Here is an 18,637-nt window from a genome sequence, read left to right on the forward strand (position 1 = left end):
AACAATAATCTTGCAACATTACTGCGCAATCTGGCGTTGATTTACTTGAGGACTTTAACGACTGTGGCCAAGCCATTAGCTCCAAAGCGTGTCTCGTCCAAGTTCAGCCGATTACGTAACATATTTGATTTCCCATCGGAAATAATGGAAAATGGGGTGAAGTTGTCTGCCTCACGGTTCGGAGGTTCCGGGTTCATTTCTGGGTCACCGCTCCATAAGACTTTTGTGTGCATCCTCCTCTGATGCGCCCTGTTTGGTGTCAGGTGCCGTGTCCGTGTTCACCTGCATGCACTTGCCAAAATTGGTGAGTTTGCCGGCCCCCCAAAAGCTGGTCACAAACACATTAGTCCCCGAAAAGCTTTTCAGAACCGAGCAACAGGTCGTCTGACCTCTTCAAATATGACGTCATTTGCATGCAAATGATGTCGGAAAGCAGTAAAGACATGCTTTTCAAAGAAGACGCGGCATTGTTCGGGGGGTGGGAGGGAAAAATCTTTCAATGTGAAAGGGACCTGATGTTACCATCATGTGCGCCCCCCCGCTGTGACACCGACTAATGAGCGACCAGCCACACCTCGTGCATTCTTCCTGACCTTTAGCCCACCTCACTTTCCCTCCCCACATAACCTCACCCAATCCTTATCAACCCCCCAACTCCGACCTCCACCCTCCCGCTCAATTTGTTATCAGTTGTCAGGCAGCAACCATTGCTGACCCCCCCCCCCCCCCCCCACCCCACGACCTCATTAGCATAAGTATGCGAGGATTGAGCTATCATTGCTATCTGGAGCCGGGGGCGGCGGGAGTGGAACCGGCCCATATCACTGATGTCATCAGATAAAAGCCACGTGGCGCCGCAGGAATCGGATTCGATCACGGCCCCTGTTTGCGAGACGCAAAGACAACCCCAAAATACTCTTTTTTGGGGGGGGTGAAGGGTCAATATTCCATCTAGCAACAAGTGGTTTAATTTCACTCTCAGGATGTTTCCTCTTTGTTACTCACCTGACATCATCCAGCTCACACTTTGGCTGTTTACTCGCAGTAACAATTCCAAAGGTTTAGTAGTTGAACCGCCTCAAATTTCAATTGACAAAAATGGAACTGCTTCTTTTTTGAAGGTGCTTGTTTTATATTTGTTATTAGCCATCTACTCACGTCAACTGCATCATACTTTATGTTCAGACCTATCTGGTCGTGGCGATTCCTGCTTTAAGCATGCAAATGGTTCGATGGTTGAAAAACTCCAAAGTCAAGCTAAAATGGAAATTGACAAAAACAGAAAAGTGATTTTGCAGTTTGTAGTTGCTCGTTCCAAATTGGGCGTCAGCCGCAATGTCGCGTGCAATAGAAAGCCAAATGATTTGGTGCTTGAAAACAAATGGAAATGTTGGTTGACAACTGCTGTTTTGTTTTCGGAAGGTGCTTGTTTCAGATGTGACCTCATTATATCCAACGTTCGTACCCAGCGAGTCACAATGATTGAGACAGTCGGAACCCGAATGCTTTGGTGGTCGAGTGACAATAAATCAACCGTAAATGAATTAATTGACATGATAGTATTTTCTTGGACGGAATATTCATTTGAACTTTCTTTTTCTTTTTTTCAGGTTATTCAATGATCAATCAGTGATGAAAACCGTAGAAGGACAAAAATCCGCAAGGCAGACACCGAAAGTGGCCACGCGTCCCGGGTAAGCTTTGCAACACGTGATTGTGTTCACGTCGAGCATCAAAGCTCCATGGTAGTCAACTTCCCGTCTCATATCCCAAAAGTCCAAGGAAGGAAAGTGAATGAATCGCGACTCCAAACAGGTGGACGGCGCTGCTCGAGATCATTGTTGCATTTTTGCGTTAATCATTACCTGGCAAAGGGCCGAGCTGCCACTTTGTGATGCAGAGTCAAAAGTGAGATCAGTCACATGGGAGGAGGGAGGCTCGGGTGCTTGGGGGTCCCCTCTGCCAGGGGTACTGCTTCTAAAACATGTCAGCTGATGTACTGGTGCAGTCCCAAATTTGATTTTGCTTCTAAAAATAGAAACAAGTCACACTCAAACATTTGTTTCTTGAAGGTGATTATTAGTAAAAGAAAATCAAGTTTCATCCGCCTTTCTTTATTTCGGATGGATTTTGATCATGTGATCGGTATTTGTTGATCTGCCGTGTCAGTGGTCCAGACAGGAAGGTTAAGCTAGCTTTGGAACAGAAAGACGCGTAGACCCGCTCGCGTTCGTTTGCCTGCATTTTTTTTTTTTTTTTTTTTTTGCATTGTGCTCATCAGTTAGTACGAGCTATGTTCTACATTTTCCAATCCCCTCAGATGTCCCAAGATGAGAGCTAAAAACGTGGAGAGACTTTGGTTGCAGAACGTGGCGAAACGATGACAAGGTGGCCGCCCGAAACAATTGAAATATTTCCCACCGCCAAACTGTTGTGCCAAGACCAGTGGAAATAAAAGCCAGAGCCAGAGCGCATCCATTTGGGATGATTCTTGCTGACCTCATTCGGTTGCATTTACACTGACATGGATGGCGGGAAAAGTCATCATTGACATTTCTGTGGGGGCCGTGCGAGCAAGGGGCATTACCAAATGGGATTCTCAAATTGTGGCAAGAATTTGGCCCCCCAAGTGATCATTTCCAAATACCTTGGAAGCGCCCCCGCTCCCAATGACAACAAAGGCATTATAGTCTATAAATCTCAATCAGAGGGCGCCTTCATCCCTTTATTCTTATCCAGGGTGCGCCTAGTATATTGGCAGGTGTGTGTGTAAGCAAGCAGTGTGATAACTTGATTATTTTGCTTACATTTTTTTTTTTTTTATGGACAGCAACGTGTGTGAGTCCCCACTTAGTCGTCTTGAAACGTTTGGTCAGCAAGCGCGAATTAAAGATAGAGAAGGTTAATTATTGATTTCTTTGTTTTTTTTTTTTATTGTCATACAGTTGGTGTACAACTTGAAGCTGTTTGCGCTCACACGCACACACGCGCACACACGCACGCACGCACGCACAGCTGTTTCCATGATGATGGATATGATGGAGAAGCACTGTTTGCCCTCGCCTCTTCTCCCTTTCTTCCCCTAATCGCATCCAGCAGGGGAGGCCTGATCCTCCACCCCCCGACCCCAACCGGACCCCCGCCGCCCCCGCCCCCACCGCATCACATACAGAGGGATGAACCCTGTTTGAACCCGGCGCCTTTAATGAATCTGGCTGACTTTGTTAATGATTTGCTTGGCCCGCCTTTGAAGTCGGTGGCACGGGTGGCACAGTTGAACTCTGGTAACCTGGAGCGCAAGACACGACCCGAGAATGGCGCTCGATGCTTCTCCGCTGGCAGAAGCAGGTGCTATTTCTCATAACTGATGGGGGAGCGCTCTGCTCCATGCTGCCCTGCTCCTTAGTCTCAACTTGAATAAAATGTCTCCTTACCAGCCCCGTTCCAAGAAAAGGCATTTATTGGTCACGTTTTTCTGATTTGCTGCTCAAAAACAACATGGCCGACTCTCCCTTCAATTTCAGCCATGGGTCCCTCTGGCTTTTTCATGCATCCTGTTACCATCCGCCCAATTTGGTTTCCATTGGTGAAACTAGTGTCTGGGGCTCATCTTTTTTTCAAACTACAGCGAGGGAGGGAATTAGTCCAAAATGGCTGCTTCAATCCAAAATGGCTGACTTCCTGTTCAATTTCAGAGATAGGTCCATGAGTCTTTTTTTGTTTTTTTGCGTCCTGTTACGATGGACATGTCCACCCAATTTTGATTTTGAATGGGGCTAATTTTTTTTGCCCCTAACTTTCTACGTTTTGTTCTTTCGAGACCCCTAAAATAGTCACTTTCATGAGTATACAGGCACTTGCCAACATTTGTGCATTTCCAGGCCTGTTGAGGCCCCCAAAAAGCTCCGAATAAGACCCTGGGACACTTTTGGGTCTGCGGAGTTCAAATGAATTGCCACTGGAGTGCGTTGTTCCAGATAGTTGGCAGCGGCGGGGCGTGACCGGAGCAGATTAGTGCCCTCCAAACACGGCGCGACGTGCGCAGGATGTCCATACACAGACATGTTTGGTTAACCTCAACGCTGAGCCGTGAGTGAATGCAGACGCCCGGTCGCACTGTTCCAGAGGAAATCCTGTTAACGTGTTACACATGCGCAGCGTTATTCATGATTACAACTTCAATAAACACGCAAGAGAGGACGGAAACACTTTGGTGGAAAGACTCTTCCTCCTGACGTCCAGCAAGTGATTCATCGTAGCTTCTTTTTTTTTTTTTCGATTTGGGACAGTACTACTGGAGCCATTTTTCACAGGAGTACAAAAATGACAAAAATTCCATTCCACTGAATTGGAATAACTGCATGCATTCTTTCATTGAATTTGTTTAATTTTCATTCTTCAAATGGGGGGGTCAGATGACCCTTACCCAGGCCTGCAGATTTTACAAACAGATCTCAAATCCATCTATACGTGTATAAGATCAAATAATATGCTTGCTCAGTCTGGCAAAAATTAAAAATGAACCAAATTATTAACTAAATCATATTGACAAAATGTGTCATAGTTCATAAAAGAACGCATCTTGTGAGTGTAATGAAAGGCTGAAACATTTCCAAAATCAACTTTCCTTCCATTGTTTGTGACCGATCCATTTTGGGGTTTTTGTAAGAGCACACAGTCCTTCCTTTTGGAGAAAGTGAGCCAAATCCCCACTAAGACCTTCATGCATGCCTTCAGCAGCCGATGAAGACATCAAAGATGGAGCGTGTCACAGAAGCTTTCCACTAATGGAACCTCCCTCTCCATTGGTTCCCCGAAGGAAGCCCGGCAGCCCCCGAAACACCCCCTTGTTCATGTCGAGAGCAGTGCAGCCCTCAGACCAATGTCCTTGCTTCCCTTTGTTGCTCTGGTCCGCAATGGATCAGAATTTACTTTTGGGGGGGGGGTTGTTTTTTAACCAAATCCTAAATCCTAGGTCCAAGCTTTACATTTTGGCAACGAATCCAACCTGCACCCAAGACCTCGGCAGCCTCTGCCCTCTGTAGTCCGGGAGGGGGTTGAGACGGATCAGAAATCATGAGGTTGAAGCGCACAAGAAGTCAGAAGGCATGGCATCAGCAGGGGCCTCGGGGGTCGGCGGCCGGGTTAAGAGGTGGCTAAGCTCGGCGGATGAAGGGAGGCTTTAAGATGGAGAGGCGGCGGTGGAAAAATCCAAGGGGGGAGCCGGAGGCCTGCCTGGAAGCAGGAGGCCTCCGTAGCGCTTTTTCTTCTTCTATTTCCCGTCCTCTCGGCCAATGAGACGTCAGCCTGATATCCTTCCTTCCATCCGTGCAGCCAGCCAGCCAGCCGGCCGGCCAGCCGGCCGTTATCCTGAGCTGGAGTCTATCCCAAATGACTTTGGTTGAAAGCTGGACTAGACCCTGGACTGGTCGCTGGCCGGTATTTTTGTAGACGGTTTAGACAAACTCACATTCACATCTGTGAACAATTTGGAGTTTCTAGAATACCCGGAGAAAGAACACAAGCACAGGGAGACCACGCAAGCTTTACATGGGAAGGCCTGATCCGAGATTTGAACCCAGAACCTGTGAGGCCAATGTGCTAACCGCTAAATGCCCAGTGTTGCCCAGTTTCCCTGACCCAACTTGAAATCCCATTTGCAAAACTGCTTTTGTAGTAGATAGTGCTTTCTAAAAACAAACTCTTTCGCTGTTCCTACCATTGCCTACCCTGGAATTGACGTATTTCTCCCATCAGTCCAAAGTACAAAATCTTCCAAATCCTCCAGAGGTTAGGAATTGTTCATATACCAGAGAAGAATGCGCTTCATTGGGAAGGACTCGCACCTCCAAACAATGCTGATCGATTCCGTTCCTCATTCCAAGCTTTCTCCTGGCCAGATTGCTCCCAGTAATCCCTTGGATCAGGGCACCAGATCCCCCCCCCCCATCTCAACCCAGCCCCGCTTATTAGATCAGGGCCCCTGTCAAGAAGAAGCAGGGATCTGGGGGCCTCATTGTTTGGCCCCTGATTAAGAGCTTCTCACAGTGGAGGATCAGGCTGAAGGAGCGGGAGTCGAGGCGATCTCTCTCTTTGTCCGGGAGGGGGGTCTTACGGGCCACATTGTTGCCAGACTTCTTCTAAAGCTGGACTGGATTTGGGGGGGGGGGACAATGAGATGTTAGACGATGAGGACTTTCAACCTTAAGCTCGTAGTTTCAGGGCCAGCGGCCGAGCATTTGTCCACCCGCGGGTGATGTCCCAATCCATCTTTAGATGTGAAGTGAGCAGCTTTGGAGGACAATGGCGGTCTAAATGTCGCACAGGCTTAATTATCGACTAGCTGTGGTGACCGAGTGCTGGAAATTCCCCCAAATGGGAAGTCCATCCTACGCACGTCGGCACCAAACTGCATTTTTGTTGATTGGCTTGTACTTTTTTAGCCTGCGTATTGACTATTTCACCAGGACTATTTCGGGTGGCAGAAAAGGGATTGACCACTGCTGACTGAAATTTTGAACATGTTCGAAATGTCTTGGCCATAAGCAAAACGGTCTGCGATCATCAAAACTGTTGGCCAACTGTCTTCGCGAGCGTGAAAAAACCCCGGCGACTTTACTAGCGGTGCCGTCAAGAGATCTCTGAGGCTTTTGTCACCAGGTTTGACGTCATGCTGAAATGAACTTGAAGTGGCCGATGAGGTCGCTCCACGTCGCTCCTTCCTCGGCCATCTTCTCCATCTGGCTCAAGGGAAGACGGAGTTGCCGCACTTTGCGATGGGTTGACCTCCTCCACGTTGTCGACGTGCTAACCACTTTTCCACCATTGTGCCCCAAATTGCACACTTTTTAATCTGAACTGATCATGTTCTCCCGACACATTGGCGACCTCTTCCGGTCCCCGTTGGAAGATGGACTGACTGGTCAGCGCCAAACTCCATTTTCCTTGATTCTTTCTTTTCTTCTTAGGCCCGAGTACATCAGCCACTCCTGAGGTTCCTCAGTCAGTCTTAATGAATCACTCCCATCTGGTTTCAGCAAAGACCAAGTTGCTGAACTTCTTGGTGGGTTGATCTTCCCCAATTTGTCTTTTGTCTCTTTCATTGTTGATTCCACTTTGTGTTTTGTGTCCTGTCTTATTCCCCAATTTGATCACTTCACTCGACTCGTCCACCGGTTGCGCTTGGGTTTTCTTCCAAAGTTCTTCAATGGCTATTTTCACAAACCTTCGGAATTTTCTTAGGCTGTTTGACATTTTTTGGGGTCGACGTTTGAGTGATTCGCCACGTCTAGCAGGCATATTAAAAAGTCTGGAATGTCGGGACGTGTGATGGCAAAGGGAGACGTCAGTGGAGGGCGCAGGGAATACAGCATTCCAAAGGGATTGAGGGGCTGCATGGGAAAACCAAACGGAGGTGTTAATCTCAAGCGAGTGACTCCTCCCCCCCCCCCCCCCCGGCCCAGCCCACCCCCCTCTTCACGTCCCATCATCCTCCAAAGGGATCCTCTTAATCCCACAGTCTCCCCACATGGACCAGGTCTTTCTTCAGCGTCAGTATTCACACAAAGGCCCGATCAAAGCCGGTCAACTCGGAATGCGAGAAGACGTGTTTTGTTTTGGGGGTTTTCAGCGTAGATGGGAGTGATGCAGATTGGCCGGGCATCAAATAATATGTGCAGGAATGTTATTGTGCTTCGGCGGGATAGTAAAAACAGGCTTTGGTGCTAATGCCTCAATGTTTTTAGAGGATGTCGTTCAGCTGATAAACAAGCTGCTGCTGCTGCTGCGGCTGCTGCTGCGGCTGCTGCTGCGGCTGCGGTTCCCACACGGTAGAGTTTTATACTGGACATCTTAGTATTTGGGCTTTTTGTTACAGTACTCGAGATTTTGACAGAAATGGGATCTCCTTCCTCGATGTTGACCAATCGATGACATTTTTCGTCAAAGAGTCGATGGTAGCGCAACACTCAAATTGTGATTTCATCCGCTATTAGTTTTTATTGCCCGTTGAAACGTTAGCTTAAAAAAAAACGGTTGAAAAGCAACATCTGCACTTGGTACGGCAATGTTGGATGAAATAGAAAAAAAAACTTGAAGAATGTGGACCTTTGTGCCTTTCATAAGAAAAAGATGATGGCAAATGTCTTTAATTGCGATTTAATTCTTGGCCCCTTGGGAGAAGATTGGTCGGATCCATTGCTCGTTCGTTCTCCGTCTAGAATTTATTGTGCGGGTGTGTCTCCCATTCCCTTCTTTTGCGCTGCGTCCGTGTTCTCCCCTTCCACAAATATCTCAGTTCCGCATATGACAGGTCCAGCTCGATTCATTTCCTTGACGGCGTCTCAAAAGCAATTGTCAAAGGTCCCTCGGCGGGGTTCCCGCCTGTGCTCTCCTCCCGAGAGGCGTCTGCTGTCAAGACTGCTCGGATGATTTTTCCGCTCGGTGTCCGCATCTGTGCCTGATTTGCACAACAATAATCATACAAAAAAAAAAGGCCCCCCAGCAGCCCTGACTTAATTAGAAGGCATCTTCAGCTGCGGACAAAGACGCTGTACCGGCTAAGCTAACAAGTGTTTGCCTTCACGTTTGTTTTTGCTGCAAACCGGACTGAAGTGAGAGAATATTCGGCCGTGTGGGGAAAATGGTTCAATAAATGACGACGTTGGGATGAATGAGGCCAGTTTCATTGGTTGCAGTGCTCCAGTTTGGTCCGAAAATTGGAGCGAAGGTCGACCGTTACTAAAACTGCTGCAAGTGTGCTGTGCTTGATGAGCAGCGAGCCAAGATCGTTGTGCTCTTGCCAATCAGGGTTGTAGCGAGAAACACGGACGTGGCGCTCAAGTTGTGACATCGTGGGCGCTCGGCCGCAGTTTAGCCACAGTCAAAAAATCTGGAAAACTGAAGTGGTCCAAAGGCAATCTAATGCTGAATGGGAGTCCCCAATTCAGTGCCGTTTTGTTTGTTTTTTGCCAGCAGTTATCTTCAAATGTGTGTTATGTACCGTATTTACAAACAAATCTCAGAAATCCTAAAGAAGGCCACATTCAAGTGCATCGTTTAACCCGCGTAACACCCCCGACTGCTTGTAAACAGGCCATTAATCGGAATCTGTCCGTTTATGGGCCTCCCTTGGCTAAATGAGCGCAGACTTCTCCTCCCCATTCGGGCTGTAAAACAACAAGAACAAGCCCCCAAAAAGAAAGAAAAAGCACTCGGTGTAAGTGGCTTGATTGGCGCGGGCGTCTTGTGTGGCCTTGAAGGAGGAGGAGGAGGAGGCTGAGCTGGCCTGGCCTGGCCTGGCCTGGCCTGGCCTGGCCTGGACTGGAGATTCCTTTCCTGTCATTTTTGTGGAGAAAAAAAAATGTTCTCCTAAAAATGTACCATACTTTATTTGTGTGACTATTCTCATTTCTGATAAATGACAGTTTTGAATTTGGTGGAAAAAAACATGATAAAAATGACAACGTTTTCTAAACAAAATTAAACATTCTAATAAAGAAATTACAGCAGTTTAAAAAAAAAAAAAAATCCTCGCTGGTTTTGAAAAAAATGAACTCATTCACTGCCAATTGACGAATTTATTTGTCTTTTCACAGTCCGGACATTCAATATCGAGGAATGTATTAATACTTTTTTTCAAAATGTTTCAAACGTAAAAGAGGGTCTGAAAATGTCCGTCTGCGAATGAGTTAAAGACTTCGCCTCCAACAGTGCAGCGCTGCTTGCTGTCATCGGGGTGTCAACACCTGCAGCCGCGTTACGCTACTCACACGCGCTCACACGTAAACAACAAAAAAATGCCCCGAATAAGCCACACCATGTGACACGGCGCTCACATGATTTCATAAAGCGTCTCCTGATTCCAAAGTCTGCAACAACACTCAAGTAGGGACCAAAAAAACAGACCAATTGCGAAACACGAGTCTTTGCCAGCCCCAAGGTCCTAAAGCCTCCCAGCCACACACCTTCCCTTCTGATTAAAGTCAGCGGCGGTGAGATTGTCAGGTACCTCTAAAAGATCATCCTAAGCGATTATCCTGCGGTGTGCAGTGTGTTGAGAGTATTTGTACAATCTACTCGCAAAACGGTCAGAGGCCGACAAAGCGAACATTTTTATCCTATTTGGTATTATTTGATGAAGGTACACACTTACCGATAACTGGGGTGACTTTATGTGTGGTGTTCAAAGAGTGATTTTCCCACGGTCAGTTGCTGCCAAATTGTGAATGTTAATTTTGGTCCATATTATTTAATCGGGGTACACACATATGGATGACCAGGACGACTTTAAGCATGTCTCTAAAAGATTATTCCGACAATCATCCTGTGGTGTGGAGAGTGATTTTTGTTCAAGCCGAGTACACACATACCTACAATCGAGCCAAAATTGAGCTTGTTCCCTTCCCTGCGGTCAAAGTTGAAAAAGGCCTGATTATCAGCTCTTTCATGGTGATCATCCTGTGGTGCGAGGTGTGTTAAGAGTGATCAAGTGTTGCCCACTCGAGTCAGAAAAGAGTCAGGTGCCCACCAATCGCGAATGTTCGACCCGTTTGAGATTACTTAAGCGGCTCGCCGATAATCAGTACGTCTTTAAGCGCATTTTCAAAAGATGATCCTCACCATTATCCCGTGGAGCGATTTTTTTTTTTTGCGTCGACAGCCCTCAATGTTGAATCCGTTGGATAAGACGAAGCGAGGCGCCCGCGTCTGGCCAATGTGGCCAAATCTTGGCCTTTTCCCACTTAGCGCTTAGCCTGAGCTCTGAACCGTGTCGTCCACGTTGTCGGTTTGCGCCGCCGCCGTGTTGCTACGCGGATTCCAAGTAAGTGATTCCAGGCGCGTGCGTGACGCAGATCCAGACCGGCCTGCGTGATTAAAGCGCTATCTGCGCGCCAGGCTACCATTACAACCAAGATTGCGATCCGCTTGCACTTGGATGCCTTTCCAGCTCCCAGAGAAATCAAATGCTAGCACCAGAAAAGCCTTGTCAACTGCGCTGGCCATGTTTGAAGGCGCATTTGAAACATGTCAAAATACGGTGAGCATTCACATTCATGAATTTATCATCGTTCAATGAGGGAATGTTTTGGGATGGCGGGCAAAGCTGGAGCAGCAAACCACACGGGAAAGGGTGGTAGCAGTCCGGCTATCCATTTCTTCGCGTCTTTTGAGCAAACAGGCTAGTCGGCCATAAACATTGGAGACCTTTCATCTTGAGGCGACCTGATGTTGCACGGCTCCCGCAAAGTTTGACAAGACTTCCGAGACAGTCCGACGGGGTTGGTAGAGGTGTTTGCAAGCAATTTTCAACACTTCAAAATGGTTAATAATGTGGAAAAATACCAGATTGCGCGGGGAGCGACCATCAAGTTGTGGAAAAAAAAATCGGAATTGAGCATATTTGGACGTAAGAGGTTTTCACCTGGCCTGACAGAAGTACAGCACAAAAACCGGAAATGCACAGCTGAGCTGTTAGCCTTTGCCCTGTCGACTTGCTTCGAACGCAAAAGCATTCTTACTGAAGTGCTTTTCATTTTTTTTTCTCCCCCCCATCGACTGGAACGCATGGGGTAAGCGTTGGAATAGTTGCGACTTTTCCAGTTTTCTCCAACGCATCGTTCCACTTGGAATGCAATCCAAACACTTGATGGCATCCAGGCGTTGCGTTCGTGCGAGTCCAAAGGTGAAATATTGAGCGCCTTGTGATGGAGCGTGGCGAGGGAAGGGAAAAAAAAGAAAGGATTGCCCGGACATAATGACTTGCTTTTTGTGCTCGTCTGACTATTTCCACGTCTTTACAAGCCACAGTCATTATGCTCATTAATTAGCTGTGAAATGGCTGTCGGCCACTGTGATTGGACCCCAGCCGTCAAATCTGCTCAACCTAGACGTCCGAATACCGTTTTGATTGTCCATATTTGTGACTTGAAGCAACCCGATTTGCGACTGAGAATAAAGCTTGCGAACGTCACGGCTCACCTGTTTTCTGGGTGTGGTCACGTGACGTCGGCAAGGCGAGCCCGAGGGCACTTTGAAGTGAAGCCTTTTGGCGGCTAGCGAAGCGCGAGGCCTCGAAGTCTTGTGACCCCAGGAACGCCGTCTTTGTCTTCGCTGAGGCCTTTTCTTGGCAAAAGCGGAAATCGGCGAAAACGGAAAATGCGGCTGGCCGTCATCAAAGTTTTCTTTCGGAGTCGCATTCTTACCTGTCGTACAGGTGTCAAAATACGGCGCCTTGAAAAAAAGTAGTACCTGAAATCATCTTTCCCCGTTGAAATGATTGGAAACGCCATGAATGTCTTTCAGCCGCCGTCATCCCCGTAAGACATTTGCAAACGACTTCGGACAACGCCGATCAACATTTTTGCCCATTTTCTCGCATGTCTCGGACCAAAGCAGAATCTGAATGGTCATCAACTTGTCACAGTTCCTCCTCATCTCTCATTTGAGTTTTTGGGCGATATTCGCCTCGGCATTTACACGATCGCCAGTCCTCATTTAATGCAGTCAAAAATGGCTTTGATCAAATTTCGTAAAAATGTTGCATGTCAAACCCGTCGCGGTCATCGTGTTGACGTCCGCTTGTGTCCAATTTCATTTGCTCCTGGCGCGACTTCCCCAGTCAAGCGGCTGTCGTTGAGTCATCGGCGCCCCCTGTGGTCGGTGACCGCCGTGAAAATCAAGCGGCCGGCCTGGCCAGCGTACATAGTCAGGCTTTTGTGACTGTTTTTTTTTGATGAGATAGCTTTTGTCTTGCGAGAGATAAAGCGGGAGGGGGTCTGACCCCCCCGTCCGTCCCCCCCCCCCCCCCCCCACCACCACATGCTGATAACGCACAGACCTTTGATGTAAATCCTGCAGGCAAGAAGACGGAAGAGGGGTATTGGGTGGGAGGAGGAACTAGAGTGAGATTACAGGAATAGCTTCGGGGACTGCTGAAGTTTTTTTGTGTCGGTTTACACGCGCGCGCACGCACGCCTTATCAGTCCGTCCATCTTCTGCCACATGGTGTCATACCTTCGCCATTCCCTCCATCCCTCCAATTGCTCTTTTTTCCTTTCATGCATCCTTCCTTGGTTCCTTCCTTGTGTCCTTTCTTTCATGCAAGGTACATTATTTGTCCAGCATCCCCTCCTCTCTTCTTTCCTTCATCCTTGCTTTGCTCGCATCTTCTGTCTTTCCTTCCGTTCGAAGCCGCCTTGTTTGGTGACTTCCTTCCTCCCGTCCTTCCTTCTGTCTTCCATCCTTCTTTCCTACTTTGCTTCCATCCGCAGCATCCTTGTTTGCTCCCTTCCTTCGTTCCTTGCTTTTGTACCACAACACTAAGAAGGACGACACAAAATGGATGGATTTGAACATGAGAATTTGCTTTTTTTGGGGGGGGGGTAATTGATTCCAATGTAAAAATTCTTACGTGATATATTCCATCTCGTATGTGTTGTTATTCTTCCAGACTAATCTGCTATGGTAGACTCTCTTCCCTTTTTCTCATTTAAATGAAGAGAAGAAAAACCAACGTTTTCAGTTGTAAAATCCTAACTGGAATGATTAAAAGTGAGCTAGTTTTGCTGGCGCACACACAGACACACGCGCACACACGGCAAACTTCCCACAGGATGTTATGCAGTGAAATCTGAGAATGACATAAGAAAAGGCGAAAGCGTGTGTATATACTTCCTGCAGGATGTTATGCCGCCCCCCCTGCTCCCCCCCCCGACGGTCAACCTGGAGTGTGGAGGCTCTTCGCTGCATCCTGATGCTAACGAGAATGCGTGTGCGTTCACGTCCAGAATCCCGCTTCCCTCTCCCACCGGTGTCCATTCATTCATCGGGCCTGGCTGTCGGCGTCCCCGCCCCCTCCCGGCAGGAAAAATAAACTTGACCCCCGGCATCCTGGCGAGACGTGACCTCCGACCCAAGCCGAGACGAGGCCTGAACGCTCTGAGGCTCCTCATTCCATCCATGGCGCTCGCTTTCTTCTCCAGGAATTCCTCAAATGTTCTCGGAGGCAAGCGGGCACACGCTGCATCTTCAGGTCAGTCGAAAAACCCCCCGAAACCCCCCAACCCCCCCCCCCCCCCCACCGCCACAACAACTTCTTTGTCATCACAGGCTGCTCCGTTTTGTGTCCATTTACCATGAGTGTCCAGCGGTGCCTTGAGATAAAAGTGAGCCGACTTTTGAGTATTTTGCGATGCGCTTCGCCGTCGGCGTTTGGAGCTCTTTGCTCGTTCAAGCTGACTGTCAAACCAAACATAAAACAAAGTCAATTCCACGATGTGGATTTAAAACAACCACGCAGCGTTTTCATAGTTACCCCCATTGAGCTCAATGCTAACAAACGATGCAAAATGCCATAGATGGGCTAATGTCATAAACCAACAGATATTTGAACACCATCGATGAAGCAACACACGTAGACAGACATAACAATACCGACAGACATATATTCTTTATCCTTTGTAAAAAAAAGAAAAAAGAGAAACATTATTATTGCAATACACTGAGTCATTAGTGAAGTTCTTCTTTGTGTGTGTCTGCATTATATTGCCCTGCCCCACAAATACTACGTTGTGTTTAAGGCGGATGGCAGGGGTAAAACTACATATTGCTATAGATTAGAATGGCATTCATATTATATCGTGATCAGGCTGATCCAACGTCTCAAACCATTTGTGAGTGGTGTTTCGAAAGAAAGAAAAGCCGAGCGAGCAGCACATTATTGTCAACAGAGGTCGGCTTGTCCAAGGTGCTTTGTGCAAAGTGAGCGTTTATTTCCCTGCCCGAGCTCAGATGTGCGCGCGGTGCCGCCGAATGGTCTCGCGTTGGGTCCGATGCGACCGCAAAACACACACACGTTTCACTGGCTGCCCTTTAATCCGCCACCCAACGCACGCGCGCGCGCGCACAAATACGCCCTCTGCGGCGAGTGAGGATGAAAATAGGCTGCAAACAGCGAGCGGCTCTCTCGTCGTCCTCCAAGAAAAATGTTTGCTTTTTTTTTTCCTTCTCTTGTTTGCGACGGAGATGGATCGATGCGCCACCCGGTAATTACGCCATCGTGATTTGCTCTCTGCTTTTCGAGCCCCTCAATGGGAGCCTTGTCTTCAGGGCCTCCCCAATTCCAGACCATCCATCCGTCATCTGTTAGCGTTGCGTGGCTAACATTAGCGCTTGCCAAACGAGTCAATGGCCACAAGAATGGCCTTTGAGGTCATTCTCTCCTTCAAAACCAACTCATGCGGCGGAGGAAATAAGACGGACAATGAGGACGTCACCGCTCACTGTCCGCTGCTACTTCATGTAAAAGTCAAAGTAATCGATGGGAAATAAAAGCAGTCTCGTGTTCGACGTGAAGGGAGATTCGGACTCGTGAAGAATGGCGACGGAGAGTTGGCCGGGGCCAACACAAGGACGTCTGGCTCGAATTTACAGCCCTAATAAATCCCCACCCTCTTTACCCTCTGACCCCCCGAAGCAGCCAGGCAGCTTCCTAAAATCTTAATCACTCCTGCCGGACCCCCCCCCACCCGACCGCCCCCTCTGCGTATCCTCACGAGAGAAAGCAAGAAGAGAGCGCGCACACAGGCTGTATTATTCGGAAGGGGAACGCCAATGGGCGCCTTGTAATCACCTGACGGCTTGCTGAGGCAGATGGCCCATGAAGCCGTCGCCCGGTCGGGCGGGCCAGACAGGCAGGCAGGCAGGAAGACGGGCAGACTTGTGGCCACAGCAAAAGTCTGCTTTCTCTTTTCTTCCGCCGTACTTTTCCTGTTGATTGGCGCATGTTTCAAAGCAGCGGGCGAGCCAGCGAGCCAGCGAGCCAGCGAGCGGGCGGGCGAGCGAGCGAGCGTCAGCCTGGCCGGCTAAACGGGTCGCCTCGCCGAATGACTGACTTATTGACTGGCTTATTTCCTGTTGGGTCGTGTGTTGGTGTCAGAGCAGATTTATGTCGCCGGGCCCGGGTGATAACTCATGTCAGACACGGGGGCGGGGCGCACGGGGCGCGTGGGGGCCTGGAGTCGACGGGGGCCCTCCTCTCATAAAAGCACTCACTCGGCCTGCGCTGCACTTTTGCTTTGTTTACTTTTTAGCCTCCGTCCATTTGTTCAATTCAAATGAATGCAAACGGCACTAGTCTGTTCCGGCCCCATGAAAAAAAAAATCCCAATATTATATATACAGTATATGTATATATTAGGGCTGTCCAAATGAAAGCATTAGCTATGGAGATGAAGTTAAATTTCATAGCGCACTAAAAAAAAAAAAAAAAAAATGAACTCCGTTTTATTTACTTCCCTCTGCTTACCGTGCAGCCAAACTTCGAGGAGAGTCACCGTTGCAAAGATGGACTTTTTCATAGTTTTACTTAAAAAAGTCGCTCGAGATAATTTGCACACTTAGCACAGCCATATTAGTTGCACGTCTTTGGTGTATCGTTCAACTGTTGTATTTTACAGGGAAAGAATTGCATTCAAGGATCAAAGAACGCTATTAGAACTTTGAATTGAAATATACTCTTATTTTTTTTCCCACATTAATTCCAAGATTTTACTCAAGTAAATATCGATTCCAAGCTTTTCAAAAACTTTTACTTGAAAAATACGATTCATCGCGATCAATTATGCAAACCTTTGCGATTCATTCGTTTTAAATCATTCATTGCTCGACAGCACTCGCTCAATTTTCTTCCGACTTCAAATTTGGGCTTGAAACACAAGTCCAAAAAAATTAAGTGGATTTGAGTTATTCTCCTTTATTTTCAAAGAACTCGATTGACGTGATTGTCTGAGGCTGTTGTGCGCCTGCAACTGCAAAGAGCTGGGACTTGTGAGTTTGACTGATTCCACTCGCACTGAATGCGCGCAGTGTGATGCACAGCAGGCGTTGCGGCGTCTACTTTGCTCTCCACGACGCATTCAAGGACAAACGGGACAAAGGGACGCCTGCCTTTAAGAGCGCGGCATCCAAGAGACGCTAGTGCAGGAATCCGAGGCTGTAAAGACGACACACAAAGCCAACCGCTCTTAAAAATGACATTTGGAGGGGGGGGGTGAGAAATACCCAAATTACGACGTCTCTCAAAGCAATCGCGAGACCAATAACAAACTAAAAAAAAAATTCTTTGCTCATCTTTGTTGGTGTTCTTTAGGGGGCCGTTGAATGTCAAGCTCACGTTCATCAGTTGCTCTGGTGATTGGCCACTTTCGCCCCTCCTCATTCTTGTGTGTCAACCAATCGGCTCTCAGAACGCCCTCAACCTCTATTTTTCCCCTACGAGTGAGCTATTCAAGTCATTTATGTGGACAAGCAACATTTTCAGCGATTAAGCCAATGAAAGGCTCAAAAGACTTTGAACCTGAAACCGTCGGGTCACCTTCGAGCAAATCACGAGTCTGAAAAAAGTCATTTCTGCAAAAGCTGCGTTAAACAACAATGGCGGAGCGAGGAAAGACAGCGATCAGATGTTTCTTTATCTTGACTCGGTGAAGTATAAGCTATATAAGTGAAGTTTTGGCCAATGGGAAGCCTGACGAAAGTCATTTCCACAAGACGCAGTAACAGCAACGCCATATGGAGGAAAAACACTCGGCTCTATCTAGCGATCTGTCGTTCATGACGCTTTGGTTTGTAATCGTCTGACCCAAACAAGGCCCTTTTTTTTTTTTTTTATCCGTTTCAAGTTCAAAGCAGTCTCGTTTCCAGATGAATCCCGATAATGGCCGCGCCAATTATCCAATGGGAGGCTCATACCATCCATATCGAATTCAAATCCAGGTGTCGACGTTTATCCAGCTTCAAAAGGAATCCTTCGTGGGCCCATGCGAACAATTAGCGCGAGCCGGCAAGCGCGATTGCGCGTGCTGAAGCGGGCGGGCGGGCGGGCGGGCGACGTGCGTCCAACGGCCGAATCGCCGTCCATCCACTGCGGCCACGTCGTCTTTCGCCAAACAAAGTGGAACAGTGCATGCATGTCAACACGCCATCTGCGCTTTGTTTACATGCCCTCGCGGGCAGATAAAGCAGCTTTCCCGGGGAGCCCCCCCAACCCAAACACCCAAACATTTCTTTTACAAAAAGGACACGAATAAAGACAGCAGATTCAGTTTAATTCTTATATGTAACCGTGAAAAGTGTCTTTTATTGTACGTGGATCTTACTGAATATCAATTCTTACGTGTTTTTATTTTTTGGGGTTACATTTTGGTTTATTTTCTTTTGGATCTCTGCTTCCATCGGTGAATGCATGGCGTCATGATAAAAGAGGTTCCTAATATTGCGGTAACATCACAAGGGCAACCGCAATGTTCAACAAATACCTTAAAAAAAAAAAAAGAAGAGCATTCATGTCGTTTTCAATGCCGAGTTGGGCGTCATGCAGCCAATATTTGCATTGACACGACCTCAGACCTCAGGCTCCCGTCCGTCTGTCTGGCGGCGCCGTGGGGATGAGACAGCGCGGCGGGCGAGGGCCCCGGTGACCGCGAGGCTTCCAGCTGCCAGCGACGTCTCGCCGCACAGCTACGGGTCAGCCCGCAGGCAGGCAGGCAGGCAGGCAGGCAGGCAGGCAGGCAGGCAGGCAGGTGGACCCCCATAATGATCCCCCGGCGGAGCAGTTCCACAGTGAGTGCAAAGAGAG

At 48.0% G+C, this 18,637-nt stretch overlaps 1 protein-coding gene across 2 annotated transcripts in view; it reads left to right on the top strand.

Moving 5' to 3' along the window:
• The window catches only part of LOC147133777 (uncharacterized), a 55,881-nt gene that overhangs the window by 32,324 nt on the left and 4,920 nt on the right, over window positions 1–18,637 (top strand). For both annotated transcript variants that reach the window (XM_086057493.1, XM_086057492.1), the window contains 2 exons: window positions 1,611–1,694; window positions 13,788–14,032. In XM_086057493.1, coding sequence (XP_085913619.1) covers window positions 1,611–1,694; window positions 13,788–14,032 — 329 coding nt within the window. The remainder of the gene's footprint in view (window positions 1–1,610; window positions 1,695–13,787; window positions 14,033–18,637) is intronic.

The sequence above is a fragment of the Filicampus tigris genome, chromosome 17 (assembly GCF_054856515.1).
Source record: "Filicampus tigris isolate MCC_2025a chromosome 17, RoL_Ftig_1.0, whole genome shotgun sequence".
NCBI lineage: Eukaryota > Metazoa > Chordata > Actinopteri > Syngnathiformes > Syngnathidae > Filicampus > Filicampus tigris.